At 32.9% G+C, this 16,429-nt stretch overlaps 1 protein-coding gene across 1 annotated transcript in view; it reads left to right on the top strand.

Moving 5' to 3' along the window:
• The window catches only part of PCDH15 (protocadherin related 15), an 807,822-nt gene that overhangs the window by 677,211 nt on the left and 114,182 nt on the right, over positions 1–16,429 (top strand). Inside the window, exons 22-23 of the mRNA XM_060286024.1 lie at positions 1,853–1,993; positions 3,699–3,811. Of these exons, the coding sequence (XP_060142007.1) occupies positions 1,853–1,993; positions 3,699–3,811 (254 nt within the window). The remainder of the gene's footprint in view (positions 1–1,852; positions 1,994–3,698; positions 3,812–16,429) is intronic.

Below are 16,429 nucleotides of genomic sequence, written 5' to 3'. Positions count from 1 at the left end.
CTCCAGGAAGATTATAGGATGTTCTGGATAGCAAAGTGTTGTAGGCATCTACAAGATAACACTCCGCAACACCAAAACATTTTTCTCTTTTATCAGTTAAAGGTATAATTCCAAATGTATCATTAATACCTTGGCATTATTAAAGACAACATGCTAAGTGTAACTGACATATTCTAAGTTTAAGTTTCTTGATAACTGATTCATGATAGTCATAAAAATTTTAATACTGTACTACAGACTGAATGGGTATTGATGCCAGCAGAAACTGAAAATTTGTTCTTGAAATGGTTTTTGCTGTAGTTTTGCTCTAGTGACAAAAGAGCCAAAAATTTAAATTTAGGATTTATGAACAAATAAGAGGTATTTAAAGGCATGGAACTTGAGCAGAGGTAGAGAAGACAAAATTGCCTGTGACAGAGCCTTGGGAAACTCCAAGAAGATTGGGAACAAGCAGTCTGACCCGGAGCCTCCAGATAGGAAGAAGGAAAGGCAAAAGAGTGAAAAGAGTTACATAAAGTATTCAAGGAGGTAGTGATAAACTGAGGTGTCATGAATGAAAGGACTGGACTTACAGATAATCATTAGGGAATTACACAAGTCCTGAAGGCTAACATATTTGTCCTATAGGCCAAATGTGACTCAGGAACAAACACAGAGCAACACATTCCTTTTAAGGACAGTCATGAAGAAACTCAACAATACAGAGAACAATGTTCTCAGAACCATCCTTCCCCAAAGCATAATTAACCAGTTCAGGCTATGGGTGTAACATGGGGGTAATATCCTGCTTCTCTCACATCAGAATAATGTCAAATAGAGGTGTTCTTCTCTAAAGAGTTTTGTGGTATAATATAGTGTCTGTTAGGGTTTGAGATCAAACTCAACCACATACTAACTCTGAGTCTGAGGTGTTTATTTTATTGTACTTCTAGGACTGACTTAAGAGATGTACAGACCTTAAGCACTTAAAAAGATTAGAGTGCCCACCCAAGTGTCACCTTGTATAATTAAAAATAAAACCAATCTTACCCCTAATATAAGTGAGGATGTTCAGTAAATTTTGAGTGTTCTCATTATAGTCTTTTTCAAAATTATCAAGTGTTAATTTTTCTTGAAAAATGAATTTTTTGCTTGCTATTCCCACTTACCTTGGTGTATGTCTGGGACATTTCAACATTTTTAAACTCCCTATAAGCTTCAAGTTCATTAACTGAAAAATGTGTGGTAGACTATATATGTATCATTTTTATTATGGTTCTCACACATAATAAGCTTTCAACAAATGTTAACTATCATTATTTTACTGTTATTACTATCAACATTAGTAGTAATATTATCCTAAAGGATTGTTGTGAGAATTTATTTATTTAAGAAAAAAACCTATCCTGGTAAACAGCACAGAACAGATGGTAAATGTTTCCTTTACTTCCATACCCACTCCTCCACTTTACCTCAATCCTCCACACTTTATTTTCTCTGAGTATCACAGAGTTCAAATAAGTATAATAAAGAAAATAACTTATAATGGTCTCAGAATATAAAATACTAAACACCGTGTTCAAGGAAGAAGCTGAGATACATATAATTAAAGAAATGTGGAAGGGAAGACACCCGAGGAAACCACTGATTTATTCTTTCACATAAATGATTTTAAATAACATGTAGTAAAGACACTTCACTGATTCAGATTGTTATTCTAAAGAAATAAAGATTCTGCTACATTTTAAACCTGAAAGTATGAAAAGTTAAAATATGATTTTTCATTTTTAAAAGACTTTATTTTACAAATCAATTTTATATTATCATTACCCTTTGTTTTCATTTTGTGAAATAATATATAATTTTATTTTAGGGATTACCTGCAAGTCGTGTGAGATATAGAGTAGATGATGTCCATTTTCCTTATCCTGCCAGTATTTTTGATGTAGAAGAAGATTCTGGATTAGTAATAACTCGAGTTAATCTTAATGAAGAACCTACAACAATTTTTAAGGTCAGTGCAGTGTTTTCTCTTTGGTGTCTATTTGATGTTTAACTTTTGATTGAGAGTTTGGTTTAACAAATAACCATACATCTTCCCATTTTTCTCCTTTTTAGTATTTTAAAATTACAAAACAATGCATTTTTTACTGCATAGACACTTAGAAAATACAGTTAAGTAAAAGGAAAAAAAAAACACTTGATATTTCACATTTTGGAGATTAAAATTTACCATTTTAATCTCTATCCTTATGATAACATTCCCTGCAAATAAAAGTTTACAAATATATATTTTAAAATAGCATGATTGTATGATTGTATTATTCATACTTCTCTTTAAAATTTAAATACTATTAATGCTACTATTTAAATGGTTGTGTGATGTTCTATTGTATAATATACTATTGTGGTGTTTTTTGTCCAATATCCTGTTGTTGGATAATTAGTCATTTCCAATTTTTGTTATAACCACCTTTGCTGTCGTGAAACTCCTTGTGCAGATATTATTTGCCACTTGCTATTTTTTTTTCTCAAAGTAAGTACCTAGAGGCAATTGCTGGTTCAAGTTTATGTACTCTTGATATGTTATACTTTTAGAAAATTTGAAATAATACTACCCTTCACTATTATTATAAATAATCCATTTTATTAAATGTTTGACTGTTTCCATTTTCTATAATTACTTAGAAAAAATTTTGTCCCTGGGAATAAAGCCTTTGACCGTACATTGGGGAAATACCATCATCAGTTAACCTTGTGAATATCAGTGAGCACTCTGTCTCACTTAATTTCATCTCCATTTGAAATACTTGTTCTGTTTGTAAAGTATTAACCCAAAGGCAGATTGTGGCTCTCAGGATGACCCTTGGTTGTGGTTACGTGATCTAGATTGAATTAGTTTAGATTAGTCACCTGCAGCTTCCAAAATTATATACAATCTAGAGAAACACATAGTTTTGAAACTTAACATTTCTTAAAATAAACATTAGAATTCTTCTTGACATAATAGAGGTTACCAAAGAAAATGATCAATTATAAAAGCTATTTTACTAATAATATATAGAGATTACATCTTAAGACTAAAGCTTTTCTTTAGTTTGCATCATTTGAACATTTTCTATTCTACAGTATGAACTTCATTTTATATAATTTAATTGTTTTTAAGAGAGTGTATATCAAAGTGTGTTAAACTATAAAGATTTCCAATTTTATCCTCCAGAGTGAAGTATTTCTGCCCTATAATCTTGCAGACAATTAATTCACTGGAAAAATTAATTTCTTTTTATAAGCAAGCTAATTAGCTTTTCCTATCCACGTGACTGAATTTAATGCTTTTGAAATAGGTGTTGGCAGTTATAAAGTTTCATGTTTTTACTGTAGGCACCAGTGGGATTGTGAAAGAGAAAAGAGTTTATAATTGGAGAGATGTAGTATCATATACCTCTTTTACCGGTAGTTTTTTTTTTTTATCATAGAGTTATTAACTGAACTTCTTTGAGTTTCCTCACCTGGCAAATGGAAATAATAATATCTACCTGGTGGGATTGTTATGAATATCCTAGCACAGTCTCTGCTACCTGGTAGGCAATGAGGAAATGATCACTGCTCCCCCTTTCGGAAACAGGCAGTCCAATAATTAAAAACATTCATAGAAAAATGATGCTTTTATTTTCTTCTTTTAAATCATCTTTAACTTGAATACTTTTTTACTTTTTAAGTTGGTGGTTGTTGCTTTTGATGATGGTGAGCCTGTGATGTCCAGCAGTGCCACTGTGAAAATTCTTGTCTTACATCCTGGAGAAATCCCACGCTTCACACAAGAGGAATACAGGTATTGATTCCTATCAGATTTTGTAACATATGAAGGTTTTTATTTTGTTGTTTTTTTTTTTTCTTTTGGTCTCTCAAAGTTGATCTGATATGAATTTTCCAGTGAAGCAGGCTTCTAATTCTAGTTTAAGCTTTTTTAAATTAACATAACATTATATTTATTTTAAAAGTTAATATGGTTAAAATGACAATTTAGTGTAAAATATCAGTTTTAGTAATCCTTTGATGAATAATGGATCCTTTAAAAATACTTAAAGCTAGGTTTGAAAAATACAACATTGTGTTTGGGGGTTTAAATTGCAACTGATTAATGATCTCAATGGTACAAAGTAGACATTTAGTTTCTTGTTACTGCCAGACACATTATGTCATTTAATTTTGAGGTGTATCTGAAATGATATTTCCTATATAGTGAGTGACAGAGAGAGAAAGAGAGTTTATGTTTATGTGTATAATATATATTATAGCTGTAAAGATAGTATATATACCATCTTAGGTTAGGCTGTCATAACAAAATTCAAGGACTAGGTGGTTTAAACAACAGACATTTATTTTCTCACAGCTCTGGAGGCTGGAAGTCCAAGATCAGGCTTTCAGCATGGTCGGGTTCTGGTGAGAGGTCTCTTCCTGACTTGCAGACTGCTGCCTTCTCGCTATAACCTGACACAAAGGAAAGTGAAAGAAAGCAATCTCTCTGGTATCTTTTCTTATAAAGGCATTAATCCCAAGATAAGAGCTCCACTTTTATGCCCTCATGTAAACCTAATTACCTCCCAAGGGTCCTATCTCCAAATACCATCCCATTGAGGGTTAGGGCCTCAAAATATGAATTTTAGGGAACACAGTTGAGTCCATAGTGTGTGTGTATATGTTAGAAAGTGAAGAATTTACTGAAAAAATAATGAAACTAAAATCACTATATGTTCATGGTTGCTTCATTATTGGATATAAATGAAAGAATGTTTTATAATGCTCTTCTGCAAATATAGTAGAATTTTCTTTCATGAGTTTTTAATCTCAATTAAGTTAAAACATTATGTACTTTTATTAGTGTTAGAACCCGTTGGAGATAGTTTTCTCACAAATATTTGAAGGAGGCTCACTATATACTGTATTTTACTATTTACTTGTTCTGGACATAGCATTAAAAGGCAGCCAGTCATTACACTCCAGCAGCTCACAGCCATGGGTTGGAAACAAAGAACTATGTGAAAAATATAATACACTATAAAAACACAATAATAGAAGCTCAGAGTACTGAGGAAGCATGTTGGAGACACAGTTACCTGTGTCTGAACATGATCAGCAAAGTTTTAGCTGTTTCTTGAAGGAAAAATAGAGTTGAGCCACTCCACAAAAATGTGGAAGAATGCTCCATGCCAAAGAATCAGAATATACAGAAGTATAAATAAGGGATATGGGAGAATGTATTGAATAACAGAATATTTTACTTCCATCTATCTAAAGAAAATTGGAAGTTAAACAATTATATTAATTGAGACTCAAGAAAAATGAAGATTTCATATAATAGAACATTTTATCATATTCTACAGTTTGGATTTTATTCTTCTCATAATTTCAAAGAACAACCTAAGAATTTTAAGCTGAAGCAGTGACTAAGATACTGAGGGAAGAACTGGCTGATGCATCTGGCAACATCTACCACATTAAACCAAGAAGGTTTCACCTTTCATAAAAAGCTATCTTGACAATATTCAAGGACTAAATTAAATTATGCAATATCATTATAAGAAAATGCTATACAACACATCTGTAAACCATTGAGATGTAAAATATATTTAAAACAATAAGAATTCTTGGTCAGTCTGTGTTAAAGGTCATTTTCTTCCTTATGTCCATTACCTATTTTCTTTCCTTTTGTGTTGACTTGATAATCTGTGGACTCCAATTCTTTGCTGTGGGACATACAGTTTGCTGGATTTTTTTTTTTTTTTTTTTTTTTTTTGTGGTACGCAGGCCTCTCACTGTTGTGGCCTCTCCCGTTGCGGAGCACAGGCTCCAGACGTGCAGGCTCAGCGGCCATGGCTCACGGGCCCAGCCGCCTCGCGACATGTGGGATATTCCCGGACCGGGGCACGAACCTGTGTCCCCTGCATCGGCAGACGGACTCTCAATCACTGCGCCACCAGGGAAGCCCCAGTTTGTCATTTTAAAAACAGTATTTGTGAAGAATATTTTTGTTCATGTTTGGTATTTTCTTTTTATGTGTTCAACCAGTATCTTTGTCAAAATGCCTGCAGTGTTTCAAATTGCTGTGAAAGGCAACACAGTTTCCCTCTGTAAAAGAAAGAGAGAGAGAAACAAGAAGTAAGAGGAGGAGGAGGAGGAAGAGAAGGAGAAGAAAGAAGGAAGAAAGGGAGGAAGGGAGAAAGGTTGTTAACCTCATACGTCCCCTTCCCTCTCTTATTTTTCTTTCAAATTCATTTACTGCCTCAGTTGAATGCATAAAACTTCCAGAGACGCTAAACAATCTTATCAATGCTTGATTTTCAGGATGATGACTTGTGTTGGAATTAAAGAATGGCAGAATATGCCACCCGAAGATATGTCACTTTGGCATAGGTTTATTTTGAGCTGAAAGCACTTTAAAAAAACAAAAAAACAGTAGATGTTTCACTCCCCGTTAAAGAAACATTCTTTAACGGGGAGTGAAACTCAAGATAATTCTATACAAACAGACCTTAATAAAATAATTTATATCTTCCTTTAGCCTCATCACATAGTTTAGTTACGTTTCCACTATTGCCTCTCTTTGTTCATCCTAATATAAATGTATGTAGGTTTCACCATTTCTTTGAGTCTTCATTTCTTTATGAGGACTCCCATGCCACATGAAACTTATATGAATGTGTATGCTTTCTCTTGTTAATCTGTTTTATGTTAGCTTAATACTTGGGCTCAGCCTAAAAAGCCTAAGAAGCTAGAGATAAAATTTTATCTCCGCTATAGAATTGCTCCTGGTGGAAAAACTTCAACTTCACGTGATCAAATTTCAGGGACTCACAAAAGGATAATGCAAGATTTCCGATCTTTGTACGGTGTGGGGAGGAGGATGCTTATAGTTTACAAATAGAAAGCAGTAATGCAAGATAGCTAGCATTGCAAGTTGAGGTATATTTGGTTTTTACATCTTAGGAATGTCTTCATTCCAATATTGACTTTTGAATTCCTTAGGAAAAAATTAGTTTTCAACAAATAACTAAGTATTAAAGAGAGTCCTAAAGATAAAATACTCATTTGTTTTAGAATTTTGAACCTGACCTCCCTCCCCTTGCCCAGTTATTTTTAGAATGGTCAGTCATGAAATCTTTAAACCTCAGGATAATAAGATTAGTTAGGGTAGATAGGGCTGCTGTAAAAAGAATCCCCTAAAGTTCGGTGATAAAAATACATGTGTTTTTGGCTCATGTGAGAGTCTGAAGTGAGTGTTTTAGGCTGGCAGTAGCTCTTCTTCTTACAGTTTTCTCCATGTGGTCATTCAGGCACCCAGGCCAAGTTATGGTCTTCCATCTGTAACATTCTGTTTCAAAATAATACCAACTATTGCCATCTCAGTCCATAGAAAGGGAGCAGGGGCAGAAATCCACATCTAGGGATTTCCTAAATCAAGGGAGGTAGGAGTTGCAAACTTCACATCAGCTCCCATCCCATCTTGAAAATCCATGCAAATGTTTATACATAGCCACAAAAGAGTGGAGAAATACTTCTCCTGGCTAGGCAGCTATGTCCTAGCTCCACTTCTATTATTGAGGAAAAAGGGGAAATGGTGTTTGTGGAGAACTAGCACATTTAACATGTAATTTTAGACAAATTATAGACTTTAATTGCAGTAAGTCATTTTAAAATCGCTTAGTTTCTATTAAGAATATATAATGTTGGGTACATGAACCAATGATGTAATAGTATAGAAACATTTTTATTTTTAAATATGTATTGGTGAAATAGATTACATTCTTCTTAAAATTGTAAAAGAATACTTTTTTAAAATTCAAAGCAAATCTCATATGAACATTTTTGGGTGTTTTAAATTATTCTAAATTATTTAAGCTTATCAAGTATTAATAATATATATTCCAAACCAAACTGGACTTCAAGCTAAAGTTAAATTATAATTTACTATTGTTGCTTTACTATTTGGTTACAATTAACTACTTTCTCCATTTTCCTAAGTGTAATTGTCTTCATCACTAAAGTAAAGCAAAAAGAAAATGAAAAAGAAACCATTATGGCAGAGTGTAAATGAGAGTCATGAGCTGTAGACTAGCTTTGTGGAGATCATCAAAAAAACTTGAGAGATGGCATTTACTATTTGATGAAACTTTTTCCAATGTACTGGTTTTACCTAGACAGGGAAACAAAATTCATTATTCTTTTTATGGAATTAAAAACATTTACATGTTGAACTACTGGTAATAACTTGGTCGCTGGAGTAGAACAATTATGTTTTCTAAAATTATGGAAGTAAAAATAGCAATAAGAAATTCATAAACATCATAGTAAACAGTTTAATATTTACTAAAGGAAAAACCTATTAGATTGACAGCTAAATTTTTTGTCTGTTTTTAAGCTATGTTATTTTTTTTTATTTTTTATTGAAGTATAGTTGATTTTAATTGTGTTAGTTTCAGGTGTACAGCAAAGTGATTCAGTTATATAATATATATGTATATATGTGTATATATGTAAATGTATACATTCTTTTTCAGATTCTTTTCCTTTATGGGTTATTACAAAATATTGAGTATAGTCCCTGTGCTATTCTGTAGATTCTTGTTGGCTATCTATTTTACATATAGTAGTGTGTATATGTTAATCCCAAATTCCTAATTTATCCCTCCCCACCCTTTTCATCTTTGGTAACCATAAGTTTATTTTCTATGTCTGTGGGTCTGTTTCTGCTCTGTATATAAGTTCATTTGTATCTTTTTTTTTAGATTTCACATATAAGTGATATCATAGGATATTTGTCTTTCTCTGTCTGGCTTACTTCACTTAATATGATAATCTCTAGGTCCCTCCATTTTGCTGCAAATGGCATTATTTCATTCTTTTTTTATGGCTGAGAAATATCCCATTGTATATACGTATACCACATCTTCTTTATCCATTCATCTGTTGATGGACACTTAGGTTGCTTCCATGTCTTGGCTATTGTAAATAGTGCTGCTATGAACATTGGAGTGCCTGTATCTTTTTGAATTATGGTTTTCTCTGGATATATGCCTAGGAGTGGGATTGTAGTATCATATGGTAGCTTTATTTTTGATGACATGTACTTAGTAGGTTAGCTGATTAATGTAAAAGTGGAAATATAACAAAAAGTCAAACCCTTCTTTCACATACTTATGTTATGCCTCTGTTTCCTATTCTTAATTTAAAAGTTCCTTACTTTCTGCTAATGGTTCTTTGAAAAAAAAATAAGGAAGATTCTTCAAAATTATTCAAGGATTTTATAGACCACACTGTATTATTGAAATAATTTAACTTATCAGAATTAGAAGAGAAATTTCTCACATTATTTTCTTGTTTATAATTTATAATATGAGATAATTTTTATGTGTTGGAAAAAATTTTGATTTTGTCTTTCCTCAAATCCTGTGAACTGAAGTTGTTTCTGGATGGTCTGACTTCAAATATTTTTTAAGGGTGGGAGGAATCTAAAAATGAGAATGCAATTTGCCCCATACCGATATATGTTTACTTTTATAATGGCCAGATTTACAGTTATTCTTAAGTATGCACTAGATTCTCTTTGGTCCCTCAAGCAGTTGTAATACTTAAAACAGACTCATTCTGTTAATTTCATGAAGTTTTCAAACCAATCTTTCTTTGAGTCATTGAATTTGGTTAAATGGAGGATCAAGACATCATCTATTTGTCATTAGATGGACATCTACTTTTTCCAGAAAACACTGAGTTCTTCTTAAAACTTTTGAAAAGTATGTAACTGTTCAGACTGTATATTTATTTTTATAATTGTAACTAAGCAATCATGTTGTGTGGAAGCATGCATACAATCAGAATTTTCAAAAGTGTAACAAATTTCCATTTTCCTGCATCATTCTTGTTTTATTTGATTCTTTCAGTTTCTCTTTTTGACAAAGATAGACATATCAATAATTTAAGTGTCTTAGAGTCTGCATGCCCCAAATCATCCCTCTTTATTCTCCCTCTCCTCCCTTTCCTTGAAATAATTTCTTAAAGAATTAATGGCATTTCTTTATCTTTGGTTGTCAAAGCAACACTTCCTTCTTAAAAATCATCTCCAGCTGGCTTCACTTCTTTTTTTTGTGATGAATAAGTCCAAGTATTAGACCCTACCTTATACAAATAATCATAAATTTTGAGTTATTACCATTCAGGCAATTAAGAAGTTTCTCTCTATCCATATTCAATCTTATATCTTAATTTAAACCATTTTTCACAATTTGATTTTCATTGGAAGTAGAGAAAAATAGGTAATCTTACTCATAAAATTCTGTTCTCAAAGTCATACCATGTAATGGATGAAACAGACCATAAAGACCATTTATTCAGCCTAATAACTTAATACGTGATTTCTCCAATGTCCTTGCCACAAAGTTGACTATGCTCTTTTAAAAACCTTACAGTTGTGAGAAACTCACCCCTTCAATCTTTGGATAGCTATGAATATTGGGAAATCATTCCTCATGCTTAGGTTATTATTGGTACATTTACTCTTCTAAATTATTTTATATGCATTTTTCTCTGAGCCTTCATCAATTTTAGCATTTACTCATTTCAAGTAGTGTAAATGTAGGGGAGGAAAAATAACTTTTCTTGTACCCTTCAGATTTATTAACTGAGATCCCTGTCATAAAAGACAGATTAATGAGAGAAAGACAAACAAGTTTATTAACATGTATCTCTCATGTATACATGAGAGATACACAGGGTGATGAGTAACACAAATAGGTGGCTTCAGAATACAGGATTAAATACCATCTTAATGGGAAATGGGGAGGAAGGATGTAGGCCTCTTGGAAGAGAGTAAATAATAATTTTAAGAAAGATGAATTGGTCCCTGGAATAGATGGAAAGTATGATAGTTTGGGAGAAAGTTTGCCTGGCTGTGCTATCCACTTCTAGTCTCCTCTCCTGTGAAAAGAGTCAGTCTTTACTGGTCGATGAAACTCCTGGAAAGAGAATCCATGATGACTAAGTTCCTTTTGGAGGATTTGTCTTTAGGTAGATAAGGGAACTCAGAGAAAGCCTCTCCCTGCATTTGCTGTTTTCTAAGTACCTACTGCTCAAAATAATCCATATACCAAAGCAGCTTATTTTGGGGGTGGGGTGACATATTTTGCTACCCTTTAATTGAAACTGAGCTAAACTTCTTACTTAAGACAGGTGTGACAAATAATACTCTCCTATTAATAATGAGCAGGTATCTTGATAAGGGTTTTGCTTATTGGGAAAGAGAAATCTGCATACCTGGTAATATCTGCCATTAATATGGAACAGATAAAGTGATAGTAGCCATGAAGTCGCCGAATTGAAAGAATATTAATTCCAGTTTCTCATACTGGTTTAATACATGCATATGGCAGACTCTTCTACATTGTTATAATATTTAATAATGCTTAACTATCACAAGGCTTTCTTTTTTGTCTCCACATAAATTAATACATATTAAGTCTATTCAATTTATTCATCTTCATTTTAATATAGCAATATATATTAATACTTATTTTAATATATATTACAGTTCTATATTAATATCTTTTAAAGTTTTTCATCTTTATTTTCCTAGAAATTTTTTTCTAAATGTTGAATATTTTGTATTTAATTTATATCTTTCAAAATACTAATAATCCTTTTGAATTTAATCCCCTAAGGTGCTGTATTAGTTCATGTTCATCCTCTGATAATTAGACATCAAGATGAGATTTAACAAGCAAGTATTTTATTAGGGGAAATACCTATGGGAGAGAAATGAGGAGAAAGCAGGGTAAGGCTAGGAGAACTTTAAAGCACATGCATTCTGACCCCAAGTGAAGAACAGGGAGAGAAGCTCATATGTAAACATCCTAGCCTACTGTGTCATTTGAGTGACTGATGTGTCATTTCAGTAAGTTTCTGCATGATGACTGGGGAGTCAAACCATAGTCCGATGTCAGAGATATATCCTGTGTTTCCCAGGAAGGGACCTACCTTAGCATCTCCACTTTTCTTAATCACTATCTGAAAGCAGTCCCTAGGAACATGACCTTCATATAAACACAGAAATATACTTCAGAGCACAGCAACTGGAACCTTGGTCAAGCATACTTCCTATAGTTGGAGATCTGACAGGCACACTCTCATTGCTGCCTCATGTCTTCATATCGAATAAGAGGTTTTCAGTCAATTATCTACTTCGATCTTCTGGAAAATAGTTACACTCTCATAGTCAGAAAATACATTTTATATATCTTTCATTTAATCCAGACAGAAATATCAAAATCCCAATAGTAGTTCAAACACATAATATTACTTGAGAATAGGTTGACTCCTGTAGGTCAAGTGAGTTATCATTCAGAAGAAGCATGACATTTGGCCTTCATCTCAAGGTGATGGACTAAGACTTAAACACACTGGGATTCACTAGTCATGAGTTTTAGAGGTAAATACCATGGAAAGGTCAATGTGTCTGGAACAGACCATAGAGTCTAAATGTGAATATTGATTTTGAGTGGGAAATGCAGTATCTTATACAATTTATCAAAAATTTTACCAAAGATAATTATTTACAAATTTTCTAAACAGATATGTTACCAATATAGGATACCTTGGTATTTATTTAAAATGGAAGTGTATCAACATTGATTATTAAACTTTGCATGATTTAATGCTACATTTATATTAATTTTTAAGGATTCATGTATTTTAATATGTAATTCCCATAAACATAGAAACTCAAAATTTATATTTGTATATATAGAAAAGACAAGGGGCAAATATTCGTAAGGTATTTTTATTAACCTCTGGAACAAGTTGTTATTTTTCTCTTAGATATCGTAAGTCATTTTCAATTTCTAGTATTACTCAAATTTAATATATCAAATCCAAAATAAGAATAACATACATATACATATTTTGACTTTTTAAAAAATTCAAATATACTTGAATGAAGAAAATAATCTTGTCAGTTTTCCTGTTAAAGTAAAAATTTGATACTTTGCTGACTAATGTGCATTAATCTTGTAACAAATGACAGTGCAAAAATTTTGTACACTTTATAGTCAAAATAAATTTCTCAAATGGTTTTATACTGAAGAATAAAAATAGAGTAGACTTTATAAAGAACTCTAAAAGATAAACGGTCTACCTTCTGATATACAAAAACAGAGAAAAAGCATAATTTATAATCCAGAAATCCATTTTTATATACTATGAAAAATGGAAACAGTGTTATCACAATGGCCAAGGAAATGATGAGTGAGCAGTTCTAGTTAACATTTCATTATTCAAGAGAATTAAAATTACCTAATGTTGAGGAACATTGCCATTATTCTTATATAAACCATACAAGTTTGGATTCAGGAATTTTGAGAAAAGATTTTTAATCAATAAGTACAGTAGTTTAAGAGGAATTATTGGTCTTGCTTTCGAAGAATGAAAAAGAAAAAGAAAACTATGTGAAAACTAGAAGTATAAAGTAAACCTACATGCAGAGAGCATCACTTAATTGCTAAAGTTGTTCTCTATTTTAATTTAGATTTATTGTTCAGTGTAAGATCTGACTTTACTTGAAGATAACCTTCCCTGTCTTTTTTTGGCACTACTAAAATATTACCTCAAAGATAATAGATTTTGCCTCTTTCACTATTGAAAGAGTGACTCTGACAATCCTTCATTTCAGCTTTCATAGGCTTTCTCTGAATCCACATGGAATTTAATTTCTCCTTCACGTGTTCAAGGTTATGTATAGTTTTTGACATTTGCTCACAGAGCAGAGTGAAGCAAGTCTTCCAACAACAAAGGACTCAAGTTCTAACAGTTCATTTTAAATCCACTGTTTAAAATTTAAAACAATTTTTTCCATACAAAGAGTTATTATAGATTCTGTTCTTTCATTGCATTCTCTCTATGAGAAATTTTGGTTCAAGTACAACATATAGTACATTACTTTTATTTTGTTAATAGTTAATGTAAACTTTTTTTTTTGAGGAAAAATAACTTAATAGTGTCCTAAGGTTTAAATCCTTGCTGCACCTTTTATCAGCTGTTGCTTGAATTTGGGCAAGTTACCTAAGCTCTCTGAGGCCAACTTCCCTAGGGATCTGATACTTACTTTATATACAAGAGAAAGGACTTTGTAAAGTGCTAGGTACAGAAAACATGCTTAAGAAAGTAGTTGTGATATTCTTATTTAATAGGCTTATGCCAGGTGTTGGTCACGCAAAGATTTTTTTTAAATGTAGTTTTTGTTTTCAAGGAGTTTATACAGAGGAAGGAAAGAAGCAATCCTAATTGCCTGACTTCTGGCTGCCCCCATGTGATGAGATGAAAAGCCTCTGTTTCTGTGTTTGGAAGAATAGCACACATTTACCATATTTTCAAAACAAGAGAAGTGGGAATAAATAATTGCCTAAAAGTAAATAAAGATATGAGGAAGAGAAAGTAGATACTAAGCAAAACAAAATGTCACAAGTTAATTTCTCTACCCTCATTGGTTAAGAGATCTTCAGCAGTTTTTGATTTTAAAATATTCTAGGGAAATATCACTCTAGTTGCAAGGTGGGGAATGAATTTCTATGAAATTTGAATGTTAGTTTAAATAATAATGCCTTGAATATATATGTGAAGGTTAAAGCTATATGGTTCTAATGACCAAATGTGGATTGTTATTCTTTATATCATCTTCTAATCATCTTCATAAACAAAATAGCTCCTTCAATGATAGTCATGTAGAGGGATATTCTCACACTTAAGAGTCAAGTTCCTGATGTCCAGGATGAACAGGGCCCCTTACAGAATTGTTTGTGAAGCGTATTTCTATCTCACTGATGCTATATTTTACTTGTCTTTTTACCAGAGTTCTCAGAATGTTCTGTGAGCAGTGAATTTCAGTTCAGGGTAGGATGAAAAAGATGAAGCAGGAAAATTAGTTATTTTTCCTTAAATTTTACTAATTCATCCAGCATCTTTGTCCACTAATTTATTTAACAATTTAAAAAAATATAGGCACAGGGCTTCCCTGGTGGTGCAGTGGTTAAGAATCTGCCTGCCAGTGCAGGGGACACGGGTTTGAGCCCTGGTCCAGGACGATCCCACATGCCGCAGAGCAACTAAGCCCGTGAGTCACAGCTACTGAGCCTTCGTGCTGCAACTACTGAGCCCGTGTGCCTAGAGCTCGTGCTCTGCAACAAGAGAAGCCACTGCAAAGAGAAGCCTGCACACCACAATGAAGAGTAGCCCCCGCTCGCCGCAACAAAGACCCAACACAGCCAAAAAAATAAATTAATTAATTAAAAAATATATATATAGGCACAGTGCTATGTAGAGTATAAAATAGAGCAGTTAATAGGGAACACATGGTCTCTCTAAAGTGTTTAATTCATAAGAGAAGAGAAACATTGAAAATGTTTACAAATGAGATAAAATGGCTGCTATATTCAAGTGGCATTAGTTCCTTTCCTCATCCTGTCAATGAATATTTATTGAATACATAACTGCACTAGAAATAATAACATTGAACAAAATACACATGGTTCCTACCCTCAGAGATCTTATAATATACGTAGTAGATAGAAATTAATCAAATGATCATAAGAAACAGATTATAATTACAAACTTATGTGATATCGAAGAAAGGAAAAGAAAAGAACAGAAAAAAAAGTGCTTTATGAGCACTTATAACAAAGCACACAACAGCAGCAGTGGGGGATATTAAAGCAAATTTGAAAAAAACAGGAATTGAGATGTCAATAAGTAGTAATTATAGACTTGTAGGTGAAGGAATGTCGTGGACTCAGGAATTGGAAGGAAATGGATTGCATACAAATCCTAAATTGGAAAGGAGAAGACACATTCCAAGATTTAAAGAAAGGTTGAGGAAGAGAGAATGAACGTAAACTACTGTAAGATGAGGCAGAAATTTGGGGCATATTAGAGATTTGAGTTTTATTCTTTGAGCACTGGGAAGCCATTGAAATATGGTAAGCATGTAGTGGGCTAAGAAAGCTCAGATCGATAGTGATGTAAGTACATGTGAACTTTAAAAAGATGACTGACCACTCTGTGGAAGTCAGACAGGAAAGTAGTCAAAATGGATGAACATGGACTGGTCAAAAAAAACTATAGTACTTGAAGCAAAGAACAATGACAGCTGGCCTAGAGTAGGAAGTTGGCGAAGGAAAATGGATGAGACCTAAAAGAAAATCTCCTAGACAAAGCAATATTAAAGTGGAAACCTAAAGAAGTGCCCTAAAGAACTTGTCAGGGGAAGATTGTGCTAGGAAGAGAGAGCAGCATATATAACGACCCAGAGAGAGGAGAATTGTAAAATGTTCTAAGAATTCAAAGCCTAGTATCGACCACAGAAATCTCTGGGAGGGAGTAGTTGGTGATGAGAAGGGAGACATAAGTAGAG

This window comes from Globicephala melas, chromosome 16 (genome assembly GCF_963455315.2).
Source record: "Globicephala melas chromosome 16, mGloMel1.2, whole genome shotgun sequence".
NCBI classification, from domain to species: domain Eukaryota; kingdom Metazoa; phylum Chordata; class Mammalia; order Artiodactyla; family Delphinidae; genus Globicephala; species Globicephala melas.
This window is presented reverse-complemented; position numbering and strand designations above follow the sequence as displayed.